General features: G+C 45.2%; 1 protein-coding gene across 3 annotated transcripts in view; it reads right to left on the bottom strand.

The window, feature by feature from the left end:
- The window catches only part of slc24a4b (solute carrier family 24 member 4b), a 34,376-nt gene that overhangs the window by 10,401 nt on the left and 881 nt on the right, over nt 1-23,094 (bottom strand). Inside the window, exons 2-10 of one of the 3 annotated variants that reach the window (XM_027015060.3) lie at nt 16,043-16,159; nt 5,358-5,434; nt 4,310-4,384; nt 4,012-4,096; nt 3,580-3,683; nt 1,727-1,801; nt 1,466-1,491; nt 1,318-1,371; nt 238-329 (exon numbers count right to left, since the gene is read on the bottom strand). In XM_027015060.3, the coding sequence (XP_026870861.2) occupies nt 238-329; nt 1,318-1,371; nt 1,466-1,491; nt 1,727-1,801; nt 3,580-3,683; nt 4,012-4,096; nt 4,310-4,384; nt 5,358-5,434; nt 16,043-16,159 (705 nt within the window). Of the gene's footprint in view, nt 1-237; nt 330-1,317; nt 1,372-1,465; nt 1,492-1,726; nt 1,802-3,579; nt 3,684-4,011; nt 4,097-4,309; nt 4,385-5,357; nt 5,435-9,987; nt 10,019-15,255; nt 15,538-16,042; nt 16,160-23,094 lie in introns of those variants that run through there. The other 2 variants (XM_027015069.3, XM_081717213.1) reach the window with 2 other exon arrangements.

The raw sequence follows: 23,094 nt of genomic DNA, 5'->3' as shown, positions 1-23,094 counted from the left end.
CTCTCACTCTCTGGCAGTATGAGAGAGCTCATTCACAGGGTGAGGGTCAATTGGCCACAATTTTACATCTCACCATAATCACGGTTTAAGTTATGAATTGTGCAGATTCCGCTCAGACCATAATTCTACCGAACAAGAGGGCAGGTTTTAGATGACGCGGCCTGTCTGGTTAGCCTCACCTCCACCCGGGAAAAGCACAGGAGGGTCATGTGAGACACAGCCAAGCCAAATCATTACCATCCTCCAGTTCACTGCCGCCCGCCGCGTTGCCATTGGCAACGTTCTTGCTGCGTTTTCCTGTGAAGAAGGTCTGCATGCTGGAGTTGAATCTGGTGGAGGGGGGTATACAGACAGAGAGAAAGGGGGAGGGGAGAGAGAAGAGCCAGAGAGAGAGGGGTTGAGAAATAGCCAGAGGAGTCGAGACAGGGTAGACAGACAGACGGCCCTCTGGGACACACTGGAAAACGAGCAAAGGCTCTCGGGACGACCGCGTGGAGTCATTCCCGGTATGCTCGCGTGTTTTCATCTGGTGATCGATTCCCCGGCATCGTGCTCGGCGCCACTTTGAGAACGGAACGACGACTGCTCCGGCCGCTACCGTATTTGCTTCCTGCATGTCTCATGACAAACTATGCAACTCAAAGAACGCGAGGCGGTAGGGGGGAAAACAAACAAAAAAAACAACAACACGAGCCCATTCCCCATGCAGGAACAGAGAGAAGCCTAGGGAGAAGTAGCCTAGGGGCAAAATTCGGAGAGCACGAGCGGCTGCAGTCACGTGACCGGATTACCCACCCTTGCAGAGTACAAGGCGCGAGCCAGTACACTAGATTAGCGACACAGTCAAGCGCCCAATTTAGATTAGCCGGTGATGCAACAGGCAAGCCTACGCTGGCCAGTGTTCAGAATTAAAATGTCAAAACCATGTTGGAACTACCATGTGGCAGACTAGAAGGAAAGTAAGAAGTGTAACTTGTGTCCTAAACCGGATTTTGGACTGCCATAAACCAGGGTAAATATACTGCTGAAAATTCCTGCAGGAGTACCGGAGGATGCGTAGTCCAGTTCCTGTACAAAAGTACACTTTTACTTTTTTTTTTTTTTTACTCTCAAAACTGCATTTTAAATTTGTGTGATGTGGTAAACCAAGATACAAGTCAACCGTTACCTATTTTTACCCATTGCCTGGCGACGCGATTAAGTCCGTGACCCAAATCGGCCACCTGAGACTGCACTTGTACCACTTAATTATGACCGTGTGTATCGTGTGAGCATTCCTCCACACCCTCGCCGGCTTGCAGCAAACCACCTACTCACTTCATGATCAGAATGTATCCTGCATACATGACTACAAGCACCAGGCTCTCCCACCTGAAAAGAGAAAAAGAGTTCCATCAGGAGAGAGAGAAAGAAAGAGTTCCATCAGGAGAGGGGGGGGGCAGATGGACAGATACTGCACACTCACCACACGATCTTCTCGTCATAGATGAACTAAAAAGGAGCATAAAGAAAGACAGGTCTGTTTTTAAAGCTAAAAAACAAACGAGAAGGCTGCATTCGAATGACCAACCTGAGCATCCAAGTTATTCACGCAAAAACGCAGCCCACACCTGGTAACTATCTCGGTTTTAAAACACGCTGGTGTACTTTCGCCAAACTGTCATCACTTTCTCGAGCAGCGTCAGCCCCAGTGGGGTTGGTGGAGGTGGTTTTATGCAGGACATACCACTATCAGCGCCACCACGGCCAGGGTGTAGTAGAGAGAGTCGCGGAAGACGGCCCACCAGCTCAGCAGCACCACCTGGTGGACGGAGATGGACCCACGTCAAGCGCTCGGCCTCTTCAGCTTTAAAATCATATCCCGCCAGCTACGCCCGGCTTGGCGGAAAAGCGCGGAGCTCGCAGAGCAAAAAGCTTTGCTCATGCTACACGGCATTTGCCTTTGGCATTCGAGTTTAAGATGTCAAGTACTCAGCAGTTCCAGCAGTGCCTTCTACACTGACCAACTACGGGGCCACACTGGACTTAAGTACACGAAAAAAAAAAGTCTTAATTTTAAACAAACAGGTTAATGTAAAATGTCACTACTTTCAGTATGTTGATAAATGTAACACAAAGTCGAATTAAAATTCGAAGTTCAGATAACTGAATGAATGATGGGATAAGTCCGAGTTGTGTTACCGTGTATGAAAGCGCACAGTAAAGGGGTGCTGGACATGTAACAATCCCCCTAAGCCTTTGGCTGCAAAATTTTCCAAGTCACCAGAGGGCTTTTTTTTTTGTCAGACAGGAGTGAAGTCTCATCATGGCCACAGTTATAACGCTCCATGACTCAACTCCTCACCAAACCCTCACCGTGCTAGCCTTCAATAGTGCAGCCCGGTCCTGGTCTCGGTTAGCAAGAGTGTTATCCACTCGTCACCAGGACGACTTCCACCCGCAGAGAAAACAACTTGAAAATAGACACAAAACGCTGACCGTGACCACGCTGCATTCTGCTCTGCCTCTGTGGAAGCCCACTCTGAACACTCTATTGTTAGGACTCCGACTTTGGCCCCGTTACCATTCCTAAGTAGTCATGCTCTCCTTTTTTACAAACCTTACAAACTGCAGTTGTGCGCAGTACCAGGGTGGGGACTAGCATTTAGACTGCTGTGGTTCTGATGCCTCACCCTGCCAGGGTTCATGTATTGGTCATTGCCCTGTGGTTTAATAGTCCCACCGCATGCGTGACTAAAGACTTCCATGACATCAAATGTACTAATCCAGCACCCGAAGGAATCCGAAGAACATGTACCATCCTACCACAAAATGACCACCCCGTCTACATAGTTCACGGTTAATTAAGGAGTATTTGAGGGTGTCAACCTGTTCTTTATCTACATCATCTACAGTATGTGGGTGATTACCACCCACTCACACAGTTACAACCACCTTCCCACACTGACTTAACACGCTTATAATGGAAAAGTAAGCAGATGCTAGACTCCAGCAAACTAAATAGATGACTATACACACAAATAAAAAGAACTAAAAACTATAGCCATTTTCTAAGATTTTTTTTTAGCATCTATGCACACTGAGCCAGAAAATGTGTTGAATTTAAGCTCAATAGCAGTAGCCTGGCAGTAACTCATTACCATAAATTCTCCCCTCTGAAAAAGTAGTCCCATATCTAAAAAAAGAACATTTTATACAGATTTAAAAATGAAGTGCTATATCTGAAAGGACAATTTGGACAGATTTACAGCTTAATTAGCAAAGAACTTTGAAGAATTCATGAAAGCATGTTATCAAAATGGGTTTCACATACATTTACTGACTGCCCCAAAACTGGCTCTAGGCAGTTGTGCCACGCTCATGCGTTCCATCAAAATTATGATCAGAGTCGATGGGTTTTCTAAGCATCAGGATGTGCATCGGACGTAGTAGGGGGAAGGGAGACGGCAAAACAGTGAAAATGTTCCTTTTAATTCAGAACTGTTCTTCACGAGAAATGCTATTAGTGCTCATACATAAATGAATAAAAAGATTTTACTGCACATGTACACGTGCAGGCCTCTTTCATCACATACACACCTGTCCAGCAAAAATCCCACACACTCCAATAATACAGAGGATGTTGAAGACTGCAGAACCCACAATGGTTCCAACTCCCACGTCGCCGTGAGTGATGAACACACCTACAAACAAATCGCAGCAAAGCACGTTAGCTCAGGGCGATTCATCTGTTTGTGTGTGGTGTGTGTGTGTGTGTACACACACATGCATGGACACACTCCTGTGTGAGGACCAGATGGAATGCTTGGAGGACCAAAATATTATCTGGTATGTTTTATTGGTCCTCACATCCTTCAAAAAGGCCCTATATAAATTTAACATCACATCTAATGTTTAAATAAAACATGGTTTTGGATAGCTTAGGGCTCGCAGTTTTGGTTCGGGTCGTGAAGAGAGTATTGGCATGGCTAGAGATGGGCACTGGGCCGGCTAGGTTTAAGTGTGCCTCACCTATAATGGATGCGAAGAGTTCTGGGGCGGAGCTTCCTGCAGCCATGAAAGTGGCTCCGGCTACATCCTCACTCAGATCCAGCTTCTGCAAAACACACACACACAGTTTAAACCACCAAGCACTGAGGGACCAAGAGCACACAACCACAACACAGACACTAGTGTGTCACTAAACCATTTTAATGAAGTTACTGAGCCTATTAAATGTTTAAGCAGACCACAATATAAAAAGCAAGAAAGTTGTACATTAACCTGAGTGACCTGACCTAAAGTTAATATCCCGGACTAGAGCCTTTACCTCACAGATCTTCTCCAGAGAGGTCACGAAGTAGTCATCACACACAACGGCCAGAGCCAGGAACATGTAGAGTGCCTGTGGACAGAGCAGTGAAAAGCCCAACTCACACACACTCCTAACCACCCCCCACCTCACACACACTCCCCTTGCAGCACTCTTCAGGAGTTTGGAAACCTAGGCTCACCAAGTGAAAACAAGGCAAGCTTTTGCCGTCACGTCACACCCAGAGAGAGCAGAACCGGGCAGTGAAAGCAGCGTGATGAGGCTGGCGGCAGGGAAAACCACTCACCACTAGAGGGCGACATCTAAGCACTAGCGGAGCATAACTGAACTAAAACAGGCCAATGAAACGGCCATATACTGCTTCACATTCTCTTCCTGGAGACCCTCACTAAACTTTAATCAGTCACTTCAGCATATAAAAGAATTATGCACTGATTAATAAGTTATGGACCTGCCTTCTAGAGCTGTCGCTGCCTTTGTGTAGTTATAGGTTTTGCCTACAGAGGGCACCATAGGACTAAAATAATAATACTTTACGCAGTGCATCAGAACCAGACTCAATTAGGATGGACCAAGCGAGGTCTAAAAAAAATGCAGTGCATGGCACGAACATATTACGCCATCATACAGTGTTGCGTAAGTGAGAGCAGATTTTTCCCTGTGATGCAAAGATCCAGTTGGACACAGCAATCGAGCTACATTCAGCTGGGCTCATTAGAGCAGGATATTAGAATGGGATTCTCTTCAGAGTACTGCTGCCACGGTGAGCTTAAGAAGCACCGTTTCAGTACAGGAACATACAAGAAGTATGAAGATAACATGAGCGAGCGTGCGCGCGCACACACACACACACACACTTGTAGTCGGAAGCACAAACTCCATGAGCTGTATCTGAAGTGAATGACGAAGTCTGCAGCTTTTGGCAGAGCACCAGAGAAAGTACTGAAGACAGGAAGTTGGAGGCTAAGGGGAATAAAAATGGATGTGAACTGTAGGTGGAGGCCAAAGTGAATAAAAGATGGGTGGAGGACAGCAGCGTTCTCACCGCTACAATGTGAAGTAACACCGCCCCGCTCTTACGCTCGCTGTTGGTGAAGAGGTCGTCTGGAAACTCGTGGATAGCTGCAACACACACACACACACACACACACACACACACAGAGAGGGGGAGAAAAACACACTTTGCTTTGGCATTGTTCAGGTGCAGCTTGGAGCTTTAAAATAAATAAAAAGACAACGGGCTTGTATTTACTCGTCTTAAAACGGTTGGCGGTAACTGCGCTACGAACAGCGACTATCAAACTTGATTTAATCAGAGAACTGCCAGCGATGTAGACTATGTGGGGGAAAAAACGTGAGGCTTCCTGTACTGGCTCGCTGTGCCTCTGCGTGCTCCACGTACTGCGTGTTCACAGTCTGCAGAGGGATAAAGTGAGCTTTGCTTCTCTGCCAGAGGTTATGCAAGCCTAGTTGGACATAGCCCCAGCCTTCACCACACAAATATCCCAGCATCTGGCTGTTCAGAGCACACGTACGTACGCACGCAGAATCATGCAAATATACTTACACGCACGCATGCAAGCATGAACACATGCATACAGATGCGCGCACACACAGCTGGAGAACGAAGCGGGTGGCCATCCAGTACGACTGCTTAAAACAGCCCGTTTGTAATAGGTCAAAAAGACAAGCTCCTTTACACCTGGTCCTTTCATGAGACCAATATGTGGATCACATCCTGATGAGAACCATAAGTATTTACGATCGGAAGTCCAAAGCATCTTTGGTTAATCAATTTAAAATAAGATCATGTGGCGCATAATATGCAAATCAGCCCTTTCAACATTCAGCTGCCTGCGTTTTCCTGTTTTGCAAATTTTCCTGCTATGACAGATGCACCAAATCAGAATTTTGCATGCCATCATGCATTTCTTTAAGCTTAGAGTTCTGGCAGTCGATGTTAACGAGATAACGACTGGTTAGGTTAATTAATACAGCCGTGACCCCGGTCGCAGCTGGAGCAAATGCCACTGTGGTCCACGGATCAGTTTGGGTGCGAGAATGGCTAATAAGCGTTACTGTATTGAGCGGGGTTTTGGTTGTTGAATGCGGCTTGTAGAAACGGTTGGGTTTACACTAGCATCTCACGCCACATCAAGTAGTTTGAGCAAACTTGTTTTAAACGCGTCTTGGGTGCATTTACACCTGCAATGTGCATAATGTGTGGATAATCTCTGCTGATACACAAGAAGCATAAAATGACCAGGTGTGAACGGGGTTTGTGTGACATGAATAAAGTCCTTTACAATATGACCGTGAGGGTTAGGGTTACCTACTGTGGAGGCAAGAATATAATCCATCTTCTACTCTATCTGCAGACGAGGTCACTAAGAAAACGTCTTTTTGTGGTTGTTTTTTTTACCTAGCACAGGTTCCGTTCTGAAAGTTACGTATCTCTTATGTTAATCGTTAAAACAAGTACTTAAAATATATCCCAAACGCTAAACAGATCCTCACAGACGTGGAAAAGACCATTAGCGCAGTCACATGTACAGCGGACCTAGTGAGTGGGGACAAAACCCAATACCTAGTGATGCAACTTTACAAATGAGATGTGCTTCACTACACAACGATATCACAGATGCTCCCGGGACGTAAAGAAGTTTTGTATCCACGCTCCGTTGGATGTGTGCACTAGATACAGCACAGTGATAATTGGCCGATCCATTTCCGATACCAGAGTCTCTCCCTTTTCCTCCACAATCAAATGTTTGAAAACGTTTTGGCTGATGTATAGTGCGTGGTGCGTGGGGGATTAAGAAACAAAACCAAAAAGGGAGAAAGAAAAAAGACAAGTCACACACACTGTGCAAAAGCCCATGCATAAACAAGACCATCTTCCCCCATCCCACGCAGTCAAACAGCAGCACGTGCAAAACATGAGCAGGCGATGGCGTCTCTGCCTCCCGCTCCAAAAATAGCATCGTGTAGATTAATGTCTCAAGCAGGGTCAAGGTGACTTCACCACTTCAACCAACAGAATCGTTAACCAGGGCTCGTCATACACACTGCCCATGCGCACTATACCCACACTAGCCCTTAAACCAGAGACACCGAACGTGCCGTTCAGCGGGGACACACACACACACGGACAATCGCAGGGTAATTACATATAAATCAATACTGTGCAAAATGGACCATTAACCCCTCTTTACAACACCTCGGTTTACTCTGTTTCGTGCAAAGCAATTCGCCTTTACTCGTCTGAACGAACGTTGGAAACGCACGCACGTCTTCAGCCCCTCCCCCTCTCCATCCCCTCCGCGTGAATTGGGTGTCCGTCACGCGTTCCCCTTAAATGCGCGCACAGCCTGCGCTTTGATGCCCCCCCCCCCCAAAAAAAGTGCGGAGGATTTACATTTTGTTAAAGAAGTTAGCCATTTCTGTTTGGGTGATTACTCCTTTTCTCCGTGCTGTTTGCTCATTGCATTGCTAAGGCTGGACTAGCGTCTTCATTTTTGGTTCGGATCTGGAATCGTCATAGGTTTTGCATTAGGACGGCACACAGACTAGGCTGTTAGATTTTTGCTTGGTTGTTTCTTTTCCCCAGACGAGGGAAAGGGCGTCAGAGGGGCAAGGTTCAAGGGTCACGGTTCGCTACTGATCGAAACTGTTCAACAGAATGCGACGCCAGCGGGACGTGGGCGCACTGGCATTGCCGAATAAATTAATTAACTGTGGAATAAATGCAAAGGCACAGAGCAAGAACACATAAAATGGGTAAAATATACAAAGTTGGGGTGGGGGGGTGAAAGAAGACAAAGTATATACATTTCTGTGTGCCAAGTGAATTCAGTGATGACACTGAAGCGGTGTAAACACGATCAGTCGGTAGTGAGGCACTTCAGCAGTGATTACAGCCATTTCCAGGTAGAAATCTGGTAGACTCTGGTGTTTCCACGGGAGGTTGGTCGTTCAGTGACGACACAGCACTTGAAAAGAATACCTTAGAGGGTGTTCTAGAGCTTAGCATCAGATGCAAGTGATGTTTAGGATGGGAGAGATTTGCAGACATTCTGCTGGCCTGATTTATGGCTTCAGACTGTTGAAGCACAGCGAGGGAGGGTAGGTTACAGCTGAGTACTTGCTTAGTGCCCTTGATATGCTGTGCAGTATCGTAGGCAAAGCAAACAACAGGAGAGGCAATCACTCCTTCAGTGACAGCTTTGTTGAACTGTAGGAGAGGGGGTGCAATTGGTTTCCTGAGCCGTCTCAACAAATAAAATGTGCGCCTGGGCCCTCTCTGAGGTAGAAGTGATGCTTTCTTCTCTGCCGAGTGTTGGAAGTGCATTTGCAGGACTGCGCCGCACAGTATTGCTCTTGATCACGAACAGGAGGGTCCTTGGTGAAGTCCATTAACATTTCTACAGTTTCAAAGGGGTTACGGTCCAGGTTGCTTAAGAATGGACTTATCGACCTGCCTCGTCTTTTGCTCAAATGATGAATCGGGAACAACCGTGTTGAATGCTGAGCTGAAGTCCACAAACTTCTGGAGTCTGGAACACGCCTCTCAGGCGCCAACACTACGGGATGAAGCAGGGAGCAGCCATATTTACAGAATCGCTCACAGATCCGTTTACCCTGTAAGCGGACTCTTGAAGGTGTGAAGCTACGCGCTGATGTGTGGGATTCTGCCGTGTGCCGGATGAAGTCCCAGAAGTCCTTGCAAGTCCTTTGCTTTTTGAATTTGCTATTAAAATGTGAAAGGCTTGCAGGTTGGACGCCTGTCAAGAGGAGACTGGTCATGATAAAGGCCGATGAGAAGTTTCACCGTAATTCTGCTTCAAAGAGATTCACTGAAATGCTAAACTGGCCAAACATTACACAAATGTATTACTTATTTACAGGTTTATATGTTGAGAGTGAAAATGTGAAGGTGTGTAATCAAGTAATCTGAGGAATCAGGTTACAAAATGTTTAGCAACAGAAAAAAAGTGTCTAGAAACCTTATTTTCAATTCTATTCATGCACTACATACCTAAACAGGAGGAGCCATTACATTATAATGATTTTCCTCAGGGTCTGCAGAGACTGAGACTGCACATCTAAATATAAACCCTGGATTCTCCATTTGGACACCTGACCGTGCTGATAATGCAGGACACTACCGACAGTATTCGTTACTCTCTCCCCTGCATCCATCCATCCATCCATCGAAGTCTGCAGGCAAGACTGAACAGGGGGTGAAGTGTGCAAATGTTCCAAACAGGCATCTAAAACTACAATGAGCACAATAAAGCCTGGGCCAAAAAGATGGAGACACTTCTACAGCTTTTAACCAGACCGTCCACCCGGGCCTCAGGGAGCATCTCCACCCCACCCCATCAGCCTGCCCAGCTGAAGCACCAATCGACACCCCTCACGCCTTGTTCAGCTGGGCTGGGGCAGACCTCAGATGGGTGTCTAGCTCTTGCCTAGCTCTGTGCCCACATAGCTGTTCTGGAAATACTTTCAAAAAGAAGCAAAAAAAGTGTCAAATTCGGCACCATCAGATTGATCATAATGTGACACTTGCAGTTGGGCTTTGTTTATGTGTTACACATGGAATGGGGACTCTCACAGATTCCCCAAACTTAAGATCATGTATTAATGGTAGGAAAATCCTGCAGACTAACCTGCACTGTTTGCCATCTGCCCCAACCTTCTTTGCTGATCCAACCACTTTCTCTGTTGAGAGGGTCTGTCTGAAGCACAGACCTACTTCTGGGTTAGAGTAGCACAAATGTGACATTTATAAAAATACAAAAATCCCACTTGGAAATAAATTAGGTTGTAAAGAACAGTGCTCAAATCTCCTCACAAGTCACCAATATCGAGGTTTAGGGAAACTACTTGTGAGAAGTCAAAAGATGTTAATTTATTTCAAAATTAATTAATGCTTTTTGCCATGACAATCTAATTGCCTCTTATTGGAGGGGAGAAGAGAGAAAGACCACCTGAAAGCCTTTTGAACAGTCAAAAGCCCCAATCACTGACAGTTTTGCACCAGCTCACTCATGTAGCCGAGAGAGTGTGTGAGGATATGAAACTCAACGGTTCATCCCAGCCTGAGCATTTTTTAAAAATAAATAAATAATTAAAAATAAATAAATAAAAAAAATCTAACCCCCACAGAGCTCAGTCATCCCACTCAGAGAAAACGGACTGGTCGGTGGCGCACCATTTGCAGATCGCGCTGGTTTCCAAATCCTTGACGGTGCACCCTGAAGCCCATGTGGGCATTAAAAGTGTTGGTTTCTTCTTGGAAATAAAATGGGAATTGTGCAATGCATTTGCTTACAATTTACCATCACTGTTCACTCCAAAAATGAACACAGCAAGGTGCTAGAATGCTTGTGTACCTGCCGGGGGTGTACGCAGGCCCCGCGACAAGAAACCCCAGCTCTCTGAGCAGATACTCACCATGTACATAAATGCATTTTGCACCCACTTTGCTCAGTGGCAGTTTGTGGCCCCTGCAAATGACACCAACCAGGTTAATAACAGACAAGAGTGAATGCGTTGGATTGAGCACTTACAAAGCAGACGGGCCACATGAAATGCATTCCTCACATTCTTCGCCTTCTGCAGGACACAAGACCCCCCCCCCCCCGGAAGTCCCACCCCACATGTCCCTTTGTATAACACTCTGTGATTAAGATGCAATGTCGTAATCTTTCAAATGTACTTAGGCCGTTACTTAACAGAGCCCACTACAGGAGGACGTGCGTTATGCAGGCAGTTGTGGGACCAAGAGCGTTTTTATAAAAAGCCAGACAGGCTTACAGACGGCAAGACTCGCGTTTCAAAGGCATCCAGGGAGATGACAAAGGTTAAAAAAAAAAAAGTGTGATATGAGGCTACAACGTGGGTACAGCTTTGGACCACCAGCCTCGACTCAGACTCGCATGAACTGCACCGCAGATATTTTTGCCTTTTCAGAAAAACAAAGATGGGTATTTGGCTCTTTAAACTCTCACCCTGTGATGGGAAATTTTTACACCACATCATAGTACTAGGGAGTGAAATGCAAAAAAGTTACAGGAAATCACTTCTGGAATCTCCCAACCTCCCACAGCATGATTAAGGAATCAGGGAAAATTGCATTGTGATGTCTCCATGAATGCCACTGGGGCATGTGGACTAAACATTGGGTGGTGTCCTGATGCGCGAGCCAATTCTGCATACTTCGTGCTGTGCAGCGTGTATGCACGAAACCGCGGACGCGCGATGGCGCGCCCCCTGCTGGTGAGCCGCATGGCATAAGCAGACAGCGCTTCTAACCTTCAGTCACGAAGCCGATGGGGCTGGGCGGCACGGACCACAGGATAGTTACACCAGTTAACGTGGAAAGACTTGCTCTCAGCCAATTTCCTGTCGAATGAGTCAGCAACAACATGCACGCACACACATGCAAGTGGAGGCATGTCTTTTCTGCACAGTTGCACACACAAAAGTGTGTTTCCAGCAGAGAGGGGTTAACATTATTTCTATATTTTGAAGAAAGTCCTATTAAAAAAAAAAAAAAAAAAAATCCAAAATGGGACAGATGGGAGTTTACAATTAAACTAAAACTAAAAAAAGGAACCCTGAATCCAGCTGCTAATAGTGGGCTCAGTCCAGGCAATCGATCAGTGAAGTGTGTGTAGCAGAGCAGAGGATAGCCTGTTGGAGTGTGTAAGGCTGAATGTAATCAGCTGGGTAATGAAGTAATGTGGCAGATTAGAGGCCTGCGCAGTACAGTCTGCTCGCTGACCGACATGCATGCAGAAAGAAAGAGAACTTAAAATTCACAATCTGAGAGAGACAGAGAGCACCTAATTGCCATAATGTCATCTAAAAGCAGGCTTGAAAAGATGCATGTCTTGCCATGGAAGACAGAAAAGCTCATTACAATCTAGTCATGCTTTTATTTATGGCAGTGCTGCAGACAGGCCTAAACCATGTGCCAGCTCTGCTACCAAGACATGTTCAATCTGAGACAGTATGGCAAATTGTTAATGTATCATTTGTTGATTTTATTCAACTGAACCAACAATGCATTTGCATTCACAGCAATGACACGAACATTACAATTTAAATCTCAATCAACTTAAAGCTTGTTAGTAGCCTTGCTACCCTACCCATCCACACAGCAACATCTGTCTTAAACCCTCCAAAGCTCCTCACCCTCACACTATGCAGTTCAAACGCATTCAAAATTAAATACATTATATTGCTTATGTGAAAATATCTTCAGTCCCTGCTCTTTCGCTCTATTCTCTTCCTGTCTTCCATCTTCATCACATTCCTTAGATGCAGTACTATAAAACCTTCTGCAAACCTACTGTATTAGTGAACCAGTATCATGCAAACTAAGTTCAAAGTTTTATTTGTCGCATATATAGTTATACACAGTATAACTACACAGCTGAGGACATGATTATTAAAGAGCTCTGCTTTTTTTGCCCATTCACCCAGTCCCGTCAACCCGCGTGCCAACTCCTGGGAAGAACTCGTTAGGGACTCCGCCCTGATGGCGCTTCACAGACGGGACATGAAATTTGAGCAGGGCATGAAAAGAAAGCTTAGTTAGCTGGAGAGTGTTCAGATAAGGCCAGCCGGGACAAAGAGCAGGGACGCAGAGGCAAAGAATGCCTGAGCCCCGGTTATAACGCCACTACCTGCCGGGGTTAGCGGGCCAACTTCTCTTCGGACCTGGGTTCTAAACTCGGCCCGTCGGGGCATCTATCCAGCTGCCGGCGGTTTACCAACGTTTAACGGAGTGCGGTTAGCCAGAGTCACTTAACAGAAACTACACGAGTGAATTGTCGCACATTGATTAGAAAAAGCTACATTTACAACCACATTGATTTGGTTGTTATCTCGAATGACTTACAAAGAATGCAGACAGCAAAATGGCACCTACATATAGAGATGCCTCGGCTTCTGAAATGCAAGTAAAAGCCCGGTGTAGCTGAAGCGATATTTACATAATTAGCAATATCACGTTAAGAGCAGTGATGACCCAAATATCTTCCATGCTGCGTAGATACGTCCAAGCACTGCATAAAAGGGTCGTAGATAAAACTCACGGCGAAACTTGAGCAAGGTCTCGCTTTGTTCCCAGTGCTAATCACAGTGGCCTCCGTTTGCCATTTTGGCCTGAATAGCAAAGCAGCCACCATCATTTGAAGAGCTATCACAGTTCGCGAGAAGTCGCTGTACTCCTCGGAACAGAACGGACAACGAAAGCAGGCCTTTGTATCCACAAGTCGCCTTCCACTGCGTCCCAGTTTTCTTGCCTCCCCCCGCGTGTGACGTTAATATTTCAAATAAAACCGTATGATTAAAAGCGGAAAAAAACAACAACACACTGATCTTTTATGTAATCAGGACAAAAAGCAAGACATGCCCCCCTGCATTAGCAGACCGCCGGTCGCAGAGGATTTGCGCAAGCTGCAGGCTTATTATGGCCTCGTAATGACCATCACGCAATTGTGAAACCAGCGGCCCGAGCCACAAAGGAAAAAGCCTTACATAACATCACCCATACAGAGTGGACCAAGATGACACCCCACACACACACGAAATGGATGCTTCCTATAGGAAGGACTTAAATGAGACACCGACCACAATATCAAAATCGCACCAAAACAGGGCACTGATCATTTCCGCGTACTGTACAGTAAACTACACCTGCTGGAGGTTTATTTGGACACAGCAAGTGGGGAGAAACCTCCTATTTGCAATAATAAATCAATAATGAGGGGAGACGTGCTGAGAACGGTGGTGTGGAAGGCAGGAGTGTGCCAAACTCTTTTTGGAGAACTGCCTTTCCCGGAATAACAGCCGTTTAAGAAAGATATGGTTTATGCTGTAGCGTACACAGGAGGAATGCAAGACGAACGTTAAAAAAAGGGAACAGGACCGAAGAGTCTACGGTGGACGGGACGGCTCAGGAGCCGTTTATGAAGGTACGGGCAAAAACTTTGCCTAGAAGTCGCGTGTGGAGAACAAGAACGCGGACCAGGTGTAGTTTTCAGTTCAGCTGCCCCTCAAATTCGTGTTCCTTTTAAGAAATCGGCACCGAGTCTGAAAGGACGAGGCTCACGGAAGGTTTTATGGCCGCGCTCGTCGGCACCGAATACAGGAAGCATCAGCAATGCAAAACATTCACAGTAGAATGCATTATTATTTTTGATTAAAATGTGCCAGTTGTGCTGCGTTTATTATCTTGGCATCATGTGACCAACAGAAATCAGATTCTTTTGGTCATATTCCCTGACTGTTTGGACAGTTATCTGCACCAAGCAGATAAATTATTTTCGGATTACACCTTCTAAAAGTGGTGGGGACACAATCGGCAATTTCAGAAAAACGGTGGGGACACGTCCCCAGCATAAATTACACGCATGGATGGAGGTGGCTCTCCCGTGACATCACAGGTGGGATAGTGACGATGTGAGTTTATCAACAGGTTGTCTTCGGAAGAGTAAGCCACGTTAACGAGATTCACAGGGCAACACTGCAAAGCAAAATGCGACAGGATGCAGAGCTGGGGCGTCTGCAGTCTCAGCCTAAGCACTCGCAGAATCCTGTGCCAGATGAGAATTTGCATCACATGCAAACAAAGCCTGAAAATGAAAGTCATGCAGCACAGTCCAAATAAAGTCAAACAAGCTGAAACCAAAGACAAAAAAAAAAAAAAAAAAAAAAAAAAACCCACACACAACCACACACGAGAGGTCCTCACTGCATAGGTTTTGAATACAGAAACAGAAGTTGGCCCAAACAAAGGTATTTCACTTCTGATGCAGTTAGATTAAAGGCATAAACATTAAAGTGACGTGCAGGTCACAATGACTGCCCGCCAAACGGCACAGGCTATGATTTAAACTCAAATGTCAAATTTACTGATTTACTTTTAAATTTTACTTGACTGTTTAATAAGGATATTTTCCCCTGCTCCGATTCGACATCCGTCATTTCAGGCATGCCCACAGATCTGCAGCACCTTGAGAGTCTCCACACAGGACCTAAACAGGACTAGAATCTTCTGTCAAAAGCGACAAAACAAGCTTTAAATTCTTAGGTCGTCAACACACTGCCCCCAATGTGTACCCACTTAAGCGTAACCCCATTGGCTCTAAATGCATTTCCATTTTTGGATCCATTTGGACCATGTATGTCACAGGCCTCTAATAGATCCATCTGTTGGCATTCTGGCACGAGGAACTCAATCCCGACCCACGCAGAGGGGGATCGGTTTTCCTTATGGTCCAGTGCTGTTCCCCGACAACTCCGCGGTCACGGTCTTCCGCAAGTTCCAGGACACGTCCTCAAATACGAAAAGTGCTTGTGCTGAGGGCAGACATGTTCTGCACACACAGACACGATTTGTTTGTATCAGGAAGCAGCAGCATTTTTTTGGTGCACAGCCACACTGAACCTTCCGCAACCATGCAGTATGTTTCAGCCCATTTGGATACATTTACGTGTTCTTTTTTTTTGTGGGGATACTCAACCATTTACAGCCAGAGTCACCTGACATGCCTAAGCAATGGGCTATGCAGTGTGGCCTATGACAAAGCACAGGACGCTATTCTACAGTGGCTTGTCAAATCCCAAATGGGCCTGGAACTGTAAAGATGGCAAAGGCTATGAGGATTTGGGGCCAGGACCGTGTAGCACAGGGGCCTTCTCTCCTACCCGGCTCGGTGCAGCTCCTCTCCTCGGTCTCGTTGTCATCCGCCGAGGCCATCAGTCTCCGCCCCCAGTGTTTATGCCCCGCCTCTGCCCCGCCTCCTTCTGCCACCATGCCATGACCTGGAGGGGTAGGGGAGGACAGACTTAATCATCTCCACTTGCTTGTGTCACAGCAACAAAAATAAGTAAAACCAAAACAACGCATGATGTGTGTTCAGAAACACATGCTGCTTACTGTGTGTGTGAAGGGCATTTCTCCTGCACTTCAAAAGAACTACAGATAGATAAAAATAAAATCAAAACATCGTCAGGTGTATCCAGTTTCAGGATTGAATCAATGAAGATGTCTCTCGTAATTCTAAATTCAGGCTTTATTTTTTGTTTGGGAACACGAATTCAGCACGTCAGTCAAAAGTTCTAACAAGCAGGTGAGTGCTGATTGCCAACAGCGCAGGAGGGTTTGGCACTCTCTGCTCAATCAAGCTGCAGTTCTGACTAACAAGTATAGGCTCAGTACGTACAGGCTGTGACCGGGAATGCTTATCCAATCAGCTCAGAGATATTCCACTTCCACACCACGCCCTTCCAATGAGAGCTCGCCGTTTTATTATAGGACATCAACAGACTAGGCTGGATTTGTTCACTCTGTCATGTCCATGCCTGACGTTAAATGTGTCCTCGTTCTGAGGGATGATTGTGTATTACTGCAATTGTGTTTAAAAGCATGGGTGTTGATGCACATGTGCTCAGAATGCGATTAGCTTGGACTGTCCCACTGACTTGGTGACTGAGTTCACTCCAGCTAAAAACAGTCATGCAGACGCAGTCTGAGAATTGTTCATATTCTGTTCATATTTAGAAAGCAGAGACTGTACATATTTATGTAAGCATGACTTCTGAACAAACTGGTGGGGGCAAAAGTGGAAGGAATGGTGCACGGGGTTACTTTGGATTGGATTGTGGACATTACATAAAATGGATTGTGGATCGCAGCGACCAGATCACAGAGAACCGTTATTAATGCAGAGCCAAACTGACAAACAGCAAAGGAGAATTACACTCTATACTAACTTGGAAATTTCCCTCCTCTGAGCACCCAGACCCAATAACATGATGCTTATAACCAAGAACCTTATGCATCATGCTGGGCGTTTTGCAGTCCCTATCCAGCAGCCGAACAACCTTGGAGACACGAGAAGAATGCAGGTTGTTTTTAATGGGCCAGTTACACAATGATGCATCACGAAAATGTACCATCCAGACGTGCTCTGCGGACAGACGGCCCGAGGAAGGGCGTCGCTCCCTGCTGCATCCCGTGTCCTGAGCTCTGGGCTGAACGATTCACCTCTTGCACCTTTCTGGCCCCTTTTCCTCTCCGCTGCCGCGTTAGCATGCTGGCAGCAGCCGGCGCTAGACCTGCCTCTTACTTCTCCGTGGAAAGAAGGGAAAAAAAACCCACTCAGACAATTGTCCATCTGTTGGGGGGCCAATTCTGCCTGATTTAGCCTCGTGCTTGCAGTGCCCTGCTCCCAGCCATCAATAAAGCAGAAGTCACAATGGGGACATGGGTGATTTAGAAGCCTTCCTTTTGTCTCGATAAAAACACACACACACACACACACACACACAAAAAAAAAAAAACCCAGCAGGGACATCCAGGCAGTATTCGATTGATTGAGAGGGGGCAGGGAAGAGAGGGATGAAGGGAAGCACGATTTTTCTTTTGTCTTTTATCAACCTCTCCCAGATCATTACAAGCGCAGTCAGGAGAGCTGTGGAGGGCCATGCCTACTGCCGGCACGCCCCACGGGTCTTTCATCAAGTCCCGGCTGTTGTTAGAAGATGGAAAAGGGCCATTACCACCACTGAAAGCTTGCCACCTCCACTCGCTGTGCTTCCTCCTCCGTGGTGGGAGATCGACCATCCCCTCCGCACACGCCAACCCCATGTAATCTTTCAATCTTTCTTGTTTTTAAATGTAATTAATAGGGCTCCACTCTTCCTGCTTCTTGGCCATATACGGGTGTGCCGTGACCCAGGTCAGAGGAGCAAAGGAACCTGGGAGGTCAAGCACCATTTGAAGCCAAAGCTTAAAAATACAGGACACATTCAGTATTTCTGCAGTATATAGAAAATTCTAGAGATGTGGGAGGGAGTAGAGACCTTTCTATAGTTTCCATTTTTCTCCTGAGGAGCTCAGTACAAGAGAAGTGCAGGAAGTGCTTCATCCTCTACATTGATCCATCTGGCATGGATGAACATTAAACTGTACCGTTATATTGTCAGACTTTATATTCTGTACTGAAGTCAAGATCCCCAATGAGTTCTCTATCTGGTTAAAACATGTGTCTGTGTTAAAGTTACTCTACTAAACCCCTAACTGTTAGCAGCAAAGTTTGTATGGTAAACTACACAAGCTGACGCAAGTTCATACAAAAACAAAATGGGATTTGATCGAAATACAAAAGTTGAAGTCATATATTTGCTTCATATTTCTAAGATGATTTCAGGCCTCTCTGGCTTTCCACGTCATATAGAGAAGCTATGAGAACTGACCACCCACCCGTCACTGACTATCCACTTGTAACTGAAGGGTTCACACATGCTTTGTGCTACCACAAACAGTGAGTTAAAGTAAAACTATTGTGAACATACAAGATAGGTTACGAGGAAAGAAAAACCACAAACTGAAGTTACAGTAAAAACGGTCACTTTGTAAAACTTGGCTCACATTTAAAAAGAGAAATCCATCTTAATATCAAGCAGCTTCATATGCAAACTGTAGTTACTTGTCTGCGTTAAGCATTCTCTGATATGGAAAATAAAGATACCACGTTACCTCATCAACCTAGCAAACGCCGAGGTGAAGAATTAAGAGTGCGTCCACAACCAACTCGTGTCATTGGACCCAAGTCAGGTGATATAGTATGCAACTGTACTGGTGAATGGGTGCAGTAGATGATTATGTATACATCATGCACAATATGTAGCTGTACTGCTGAACGGGTGTTGTACATATTACTCTCATGGACAATCATCTACTACACCCATTCAAGAGTATAGCCACATACTATATTAATATATAGCACATACACATAGTATGCAACTGTACTGTTGAACGTGTGGTAGATGATTGGTTGTGTATGATGTATTTAATTTTGCTAGGCTGGAAAAAATCCTGCCAATGAAGTTATCCAGGAGGCATCAGTTCATTAACCAGATAACTAAAGCAGCCCTCACACACACCTTGCTAGCCAATAAACATTTAACTATTAAAATGCCTTTTATTAATTCACTTTGTCCATCTGTCTATACATTAACTCCGTTCTGTGGAATATCTTTTCCATGTCATCAAGCTAAATAAGGCCCACCTGACTAAACTGAATAGCTTTTAGTGACCATAACTCATTTCTCAAGGTCACTGCCATTTCAAAGGAAATAATCAGGTTCATGTTTTCAAAAATATTAAAAGATGCAGGCATGTGGCTTTTATTTAGCCCATTCAGGTGCCAGAAACCCCTTACAAAAATTGACAGTAGGTCAATTAAACCGTCACCAGCCCACTCAATGCTGAAAAGGCAGCACCTTCCATTTGGAGAAGAGAAAAAAAAAAAAGAAGGAAAAAAAAAAAAAAAAGAAGCCCCAGTACATTTTGTTCTATGGCAACTTTTTGCAAATTATTTCAATAATTCTGTACTGGATCCACTTCAGAACTGCCCTGGTACTTAACGCCCAATATTGCTGTATTCTATTACATCCTATTTGTATTGCTAGTTTACCCATTGTATTTGAGTGTTAAATGTTTGTACACAGTTCTAGGGTTTCAGACCTTTGTATTCATTTAACCATTTTTATTTTTGAGGAAATCAAAAGCCTCAATGAAAAGTTTGTGAAAGAACCTCAATATACAAAAAAAGAAAAAAGAAAAAAAAAAGGGGGGGGGGGGCAGGGTAGTTCATTTGCCAAGCCAATTAGCCAAGAACTAAACATGGCCAAAAAGTCTGCCTTAAAACCATTAACCTAATCTCAAGTTATAGGAGGACTACTGCACACATGATAGGATTACAGTCAGGAAACAGCTACACTGGGCAGCATTACACCAGGTTTCTATCTCCTGTAAGAGTCCTGATAGCCTCTAGACTGAAATCTTTCAACAATGGGATTGGAACAGCCGAAAACAGAAAGCCAACCAGAACAGAAAAACTTCACCGATTACAGGTGAGCTCAGACCTACAAATTCAGACTGTAGCGCTGTTACGCTTCAGTGCGTGGTCACTCGGGTTGACGTGCATGAAATGGCCCGAGGCACGTCCCTTACATCAATATGTGCCGAAATATGACAGCAAGACCATGAGGTCACCAGCCCACCAGCACTTTGGCCCAGTTAAGTGAGTTTAAGGAAACTGTTCACTGGAAAAAGTCCATCTGGAGAGCTGCAAACCGTGCATCGCAGCAACAAGCGGGCGTCCGCACAGGAGTCGTTGGCCTAAGCGTCGCTGTTCTCCTGTTTCTATGACACCCACCACTGACCTCCATTTGGCTGAAGTCCTGATCATCATTAGTCATGTCATCAACAGACAGACGCAATAAGAACTCGTCACCGGAGGACGATTTCAGTTGTGCCCTCGACAAAAGCCCCGATATTGCTGTTGTAGAAAGGAAACGTTAAAAGGACGCAGGACCTAGATTACAACTGACCTAACCCACCAGCGGGGATCACCTGCACAGGATTACGTTACGAAGAACACGCGTGTCCCCTGTGGGTGCACACGTGCTTTCATTTTCAGATAGAGCAGGTCAAACTCACACCTGAACTGATCGACAGGGGACTTCAATTCCTCTTTTTGAAAAGGTCACCATCTTAGAGCTGCAGCTTCTATAATAACAGTTTTATTTATACAGCACCTCACACACACACAAGGTCCCTTTACAACGTAACAGTACAACAAATGGCAAAGTGAAGGACGAGCCAAGTGGGGCAAGTGGCGTTCTAGAGACAGGAGGGAGGTGTTCAGATGGGATAATGTGACAATTTATGGAGATGCTGCCAGACAGAATTCTAGAACATGGGGACCGTTGCACCGAACAAGCTGTCGTCCACATGGGCAAGACCCAACTGTGAGGACCCAGGAATTAACTACAGTTTAAGGGGTTGTCCTGATACTGCAATAGGGAAGGAATTACAATAATAAAGTGAGTATGAGGGAGAGAGAGTGCAGCAGAGTTCAGCATCTTTCATAGTGAGGACTTTACAGCAGAGCTAGATGTACATTTACAGTATTGAGTAGACGCTCTTGTCCAGAGCAATTTACAATAGCGCGTTCTCTCCGGATGGAAAAAAAAAACAAAAAACCTTAATCACATTTTATGCCCCACAGTGAAAAACAGGAAACGTTTATAAATTTTACAATTAATAAACAGCTGATTCACAAAGGCAACACTAACAAGATTGTAACATGCAGATTTTAGGAAGACACCACAGACGGAAACGTTAGTGCAAAATAGTGAGCTGTGTAACTGCACGCCTCACAAACACCCTTGGGCTGAGTAAGCCCACAAACTCAGTAGTATAATGACCAATATACCAAGACCAATTTGAGTGGGATTTTCTTGAGAACGCAATCTGAACAAACGTATTTAAACCGGCTTTCCGAGTTGGGGGGCGTGGGGGAATAGTGTTTTTTCTACGATACGGTCAACGTATCAAATTTAGCTTTTTTGACGCTTTATTGACAGATCGGCAAAAATAGGCTAACCTTAATTCACTACTACAGAGGAAAGAGTAATCCGATCCGGCGTGCTTATGGTTAAGGCAATGCCAAGTCAGGGCTAATTTCTAGTAAAATTCCAACCGATTGTATATTCTGAAACGTTTCGGGTTTTGTGCGACAGGAAGTCACGTTGTTAATCATAGGGCGTTTTATTCAGATTACCATATGGTTGCCTCGAGGTTTGTCAAAGTTGAATCAACAGTAAATAAACTAAAATTATGGTCTTTTTTTTTTTTTTTTTTTTAAACACGTGATTGGTTGCTTTTATAATCGGTTTTCGTTTATGTAACGCTAGAGTACATCGAAAATTTTAAAGTGCGCTTTCAAATGTATGGCTACAGTACTCCGACGTCGCAGATCGGTGTTTTTTTTGTTGTTTTTTTAATCAACGCAACTGGCAACCTGACGATGAAGAACCAAATGATTCGGAGTCTTCTTGTTACATGGTCCGTTTTGACACGAGCATATGTGCGAGTAGTATAGCAAACCCTAAGCACATGTCCAGTACACATTCTCGTCGACGCGACCCGCCTAATAGACGTTGCAACACTGTTAGAAAATGTAAAAAGTCGAATATAGTGGTCACGCCACGACTGAATGCGTGACAGATCGTGCAGCGCACCCGCGATGATGGTGATTTGAGGGTAACGTTTGAAGACATGAGAGACACCCCAGATCATCCGAGTCAGGGAGTCTGATTTCTTATACCTCTCGTCCGGCGAAGACGCACTTTTTACCAAACGTCATGCCTGTAGAAGTGACTGGTGCTGGAAGTTAAAATCTGACCTTGAGCGCATTGGGGAAGAGAGGTACGCGTCTAAAAAAAAAAAAGCAAAACACGCTTTTTGACTTCGTTAGAAACGTGTCGGCGTTATATGGGCTCACTGCGGCATGCAGACATACGCATAGCCAACTACCAGTACGCGGAAAGGACGGGAACCTGCGTTGACCTATATCTCCAGAGTCGAGGCCATAAATCACGACAGGTGCATCGCAGTGTGCCCTCAGCGTGGCAGAGCACTGACGATAGAGAATTGTTCATTCTAGCCATAGCAAGAAATGTACATTTAGCACATGACAAAAGACAAGTAAAATTGACATAAAAAAAAAAAACGAATTACTGAATTAATCTGTTTGGACGTGGCGTACTAGGCTTGCACTCCTTACTGTGCGTAAGACAGCATCCAGACAGCTGCTGGAAAAGACTATTCTTTAGGCTTAAATGGGTTGAACTGTGCTCATTTCGTCTATTGTGCGTCCTTGAAAGGCATTACGAATCTATTT

The sequence above is a fragment of the Electrophorus electricus genome, chromosome 7, assembly GCF_041902795.1.
Source record: "Electrophorus electricus isolate QZ-2024a chromosome 7, ASM4190279v1, whole genome shotgun sequence".
Taxonomy (NCBI): Eukaryota; Metazoa; Chordata; class Actinopteri; order Gymnotiformes; family Gymnotidae; genus Electrophorus; species Electrophorus electricus.
The sequence above is the reverse complement of the archived record's forward strand: the minus strand, read 5'-3'. Positions and strand labels throughout refer to the sequence as shown.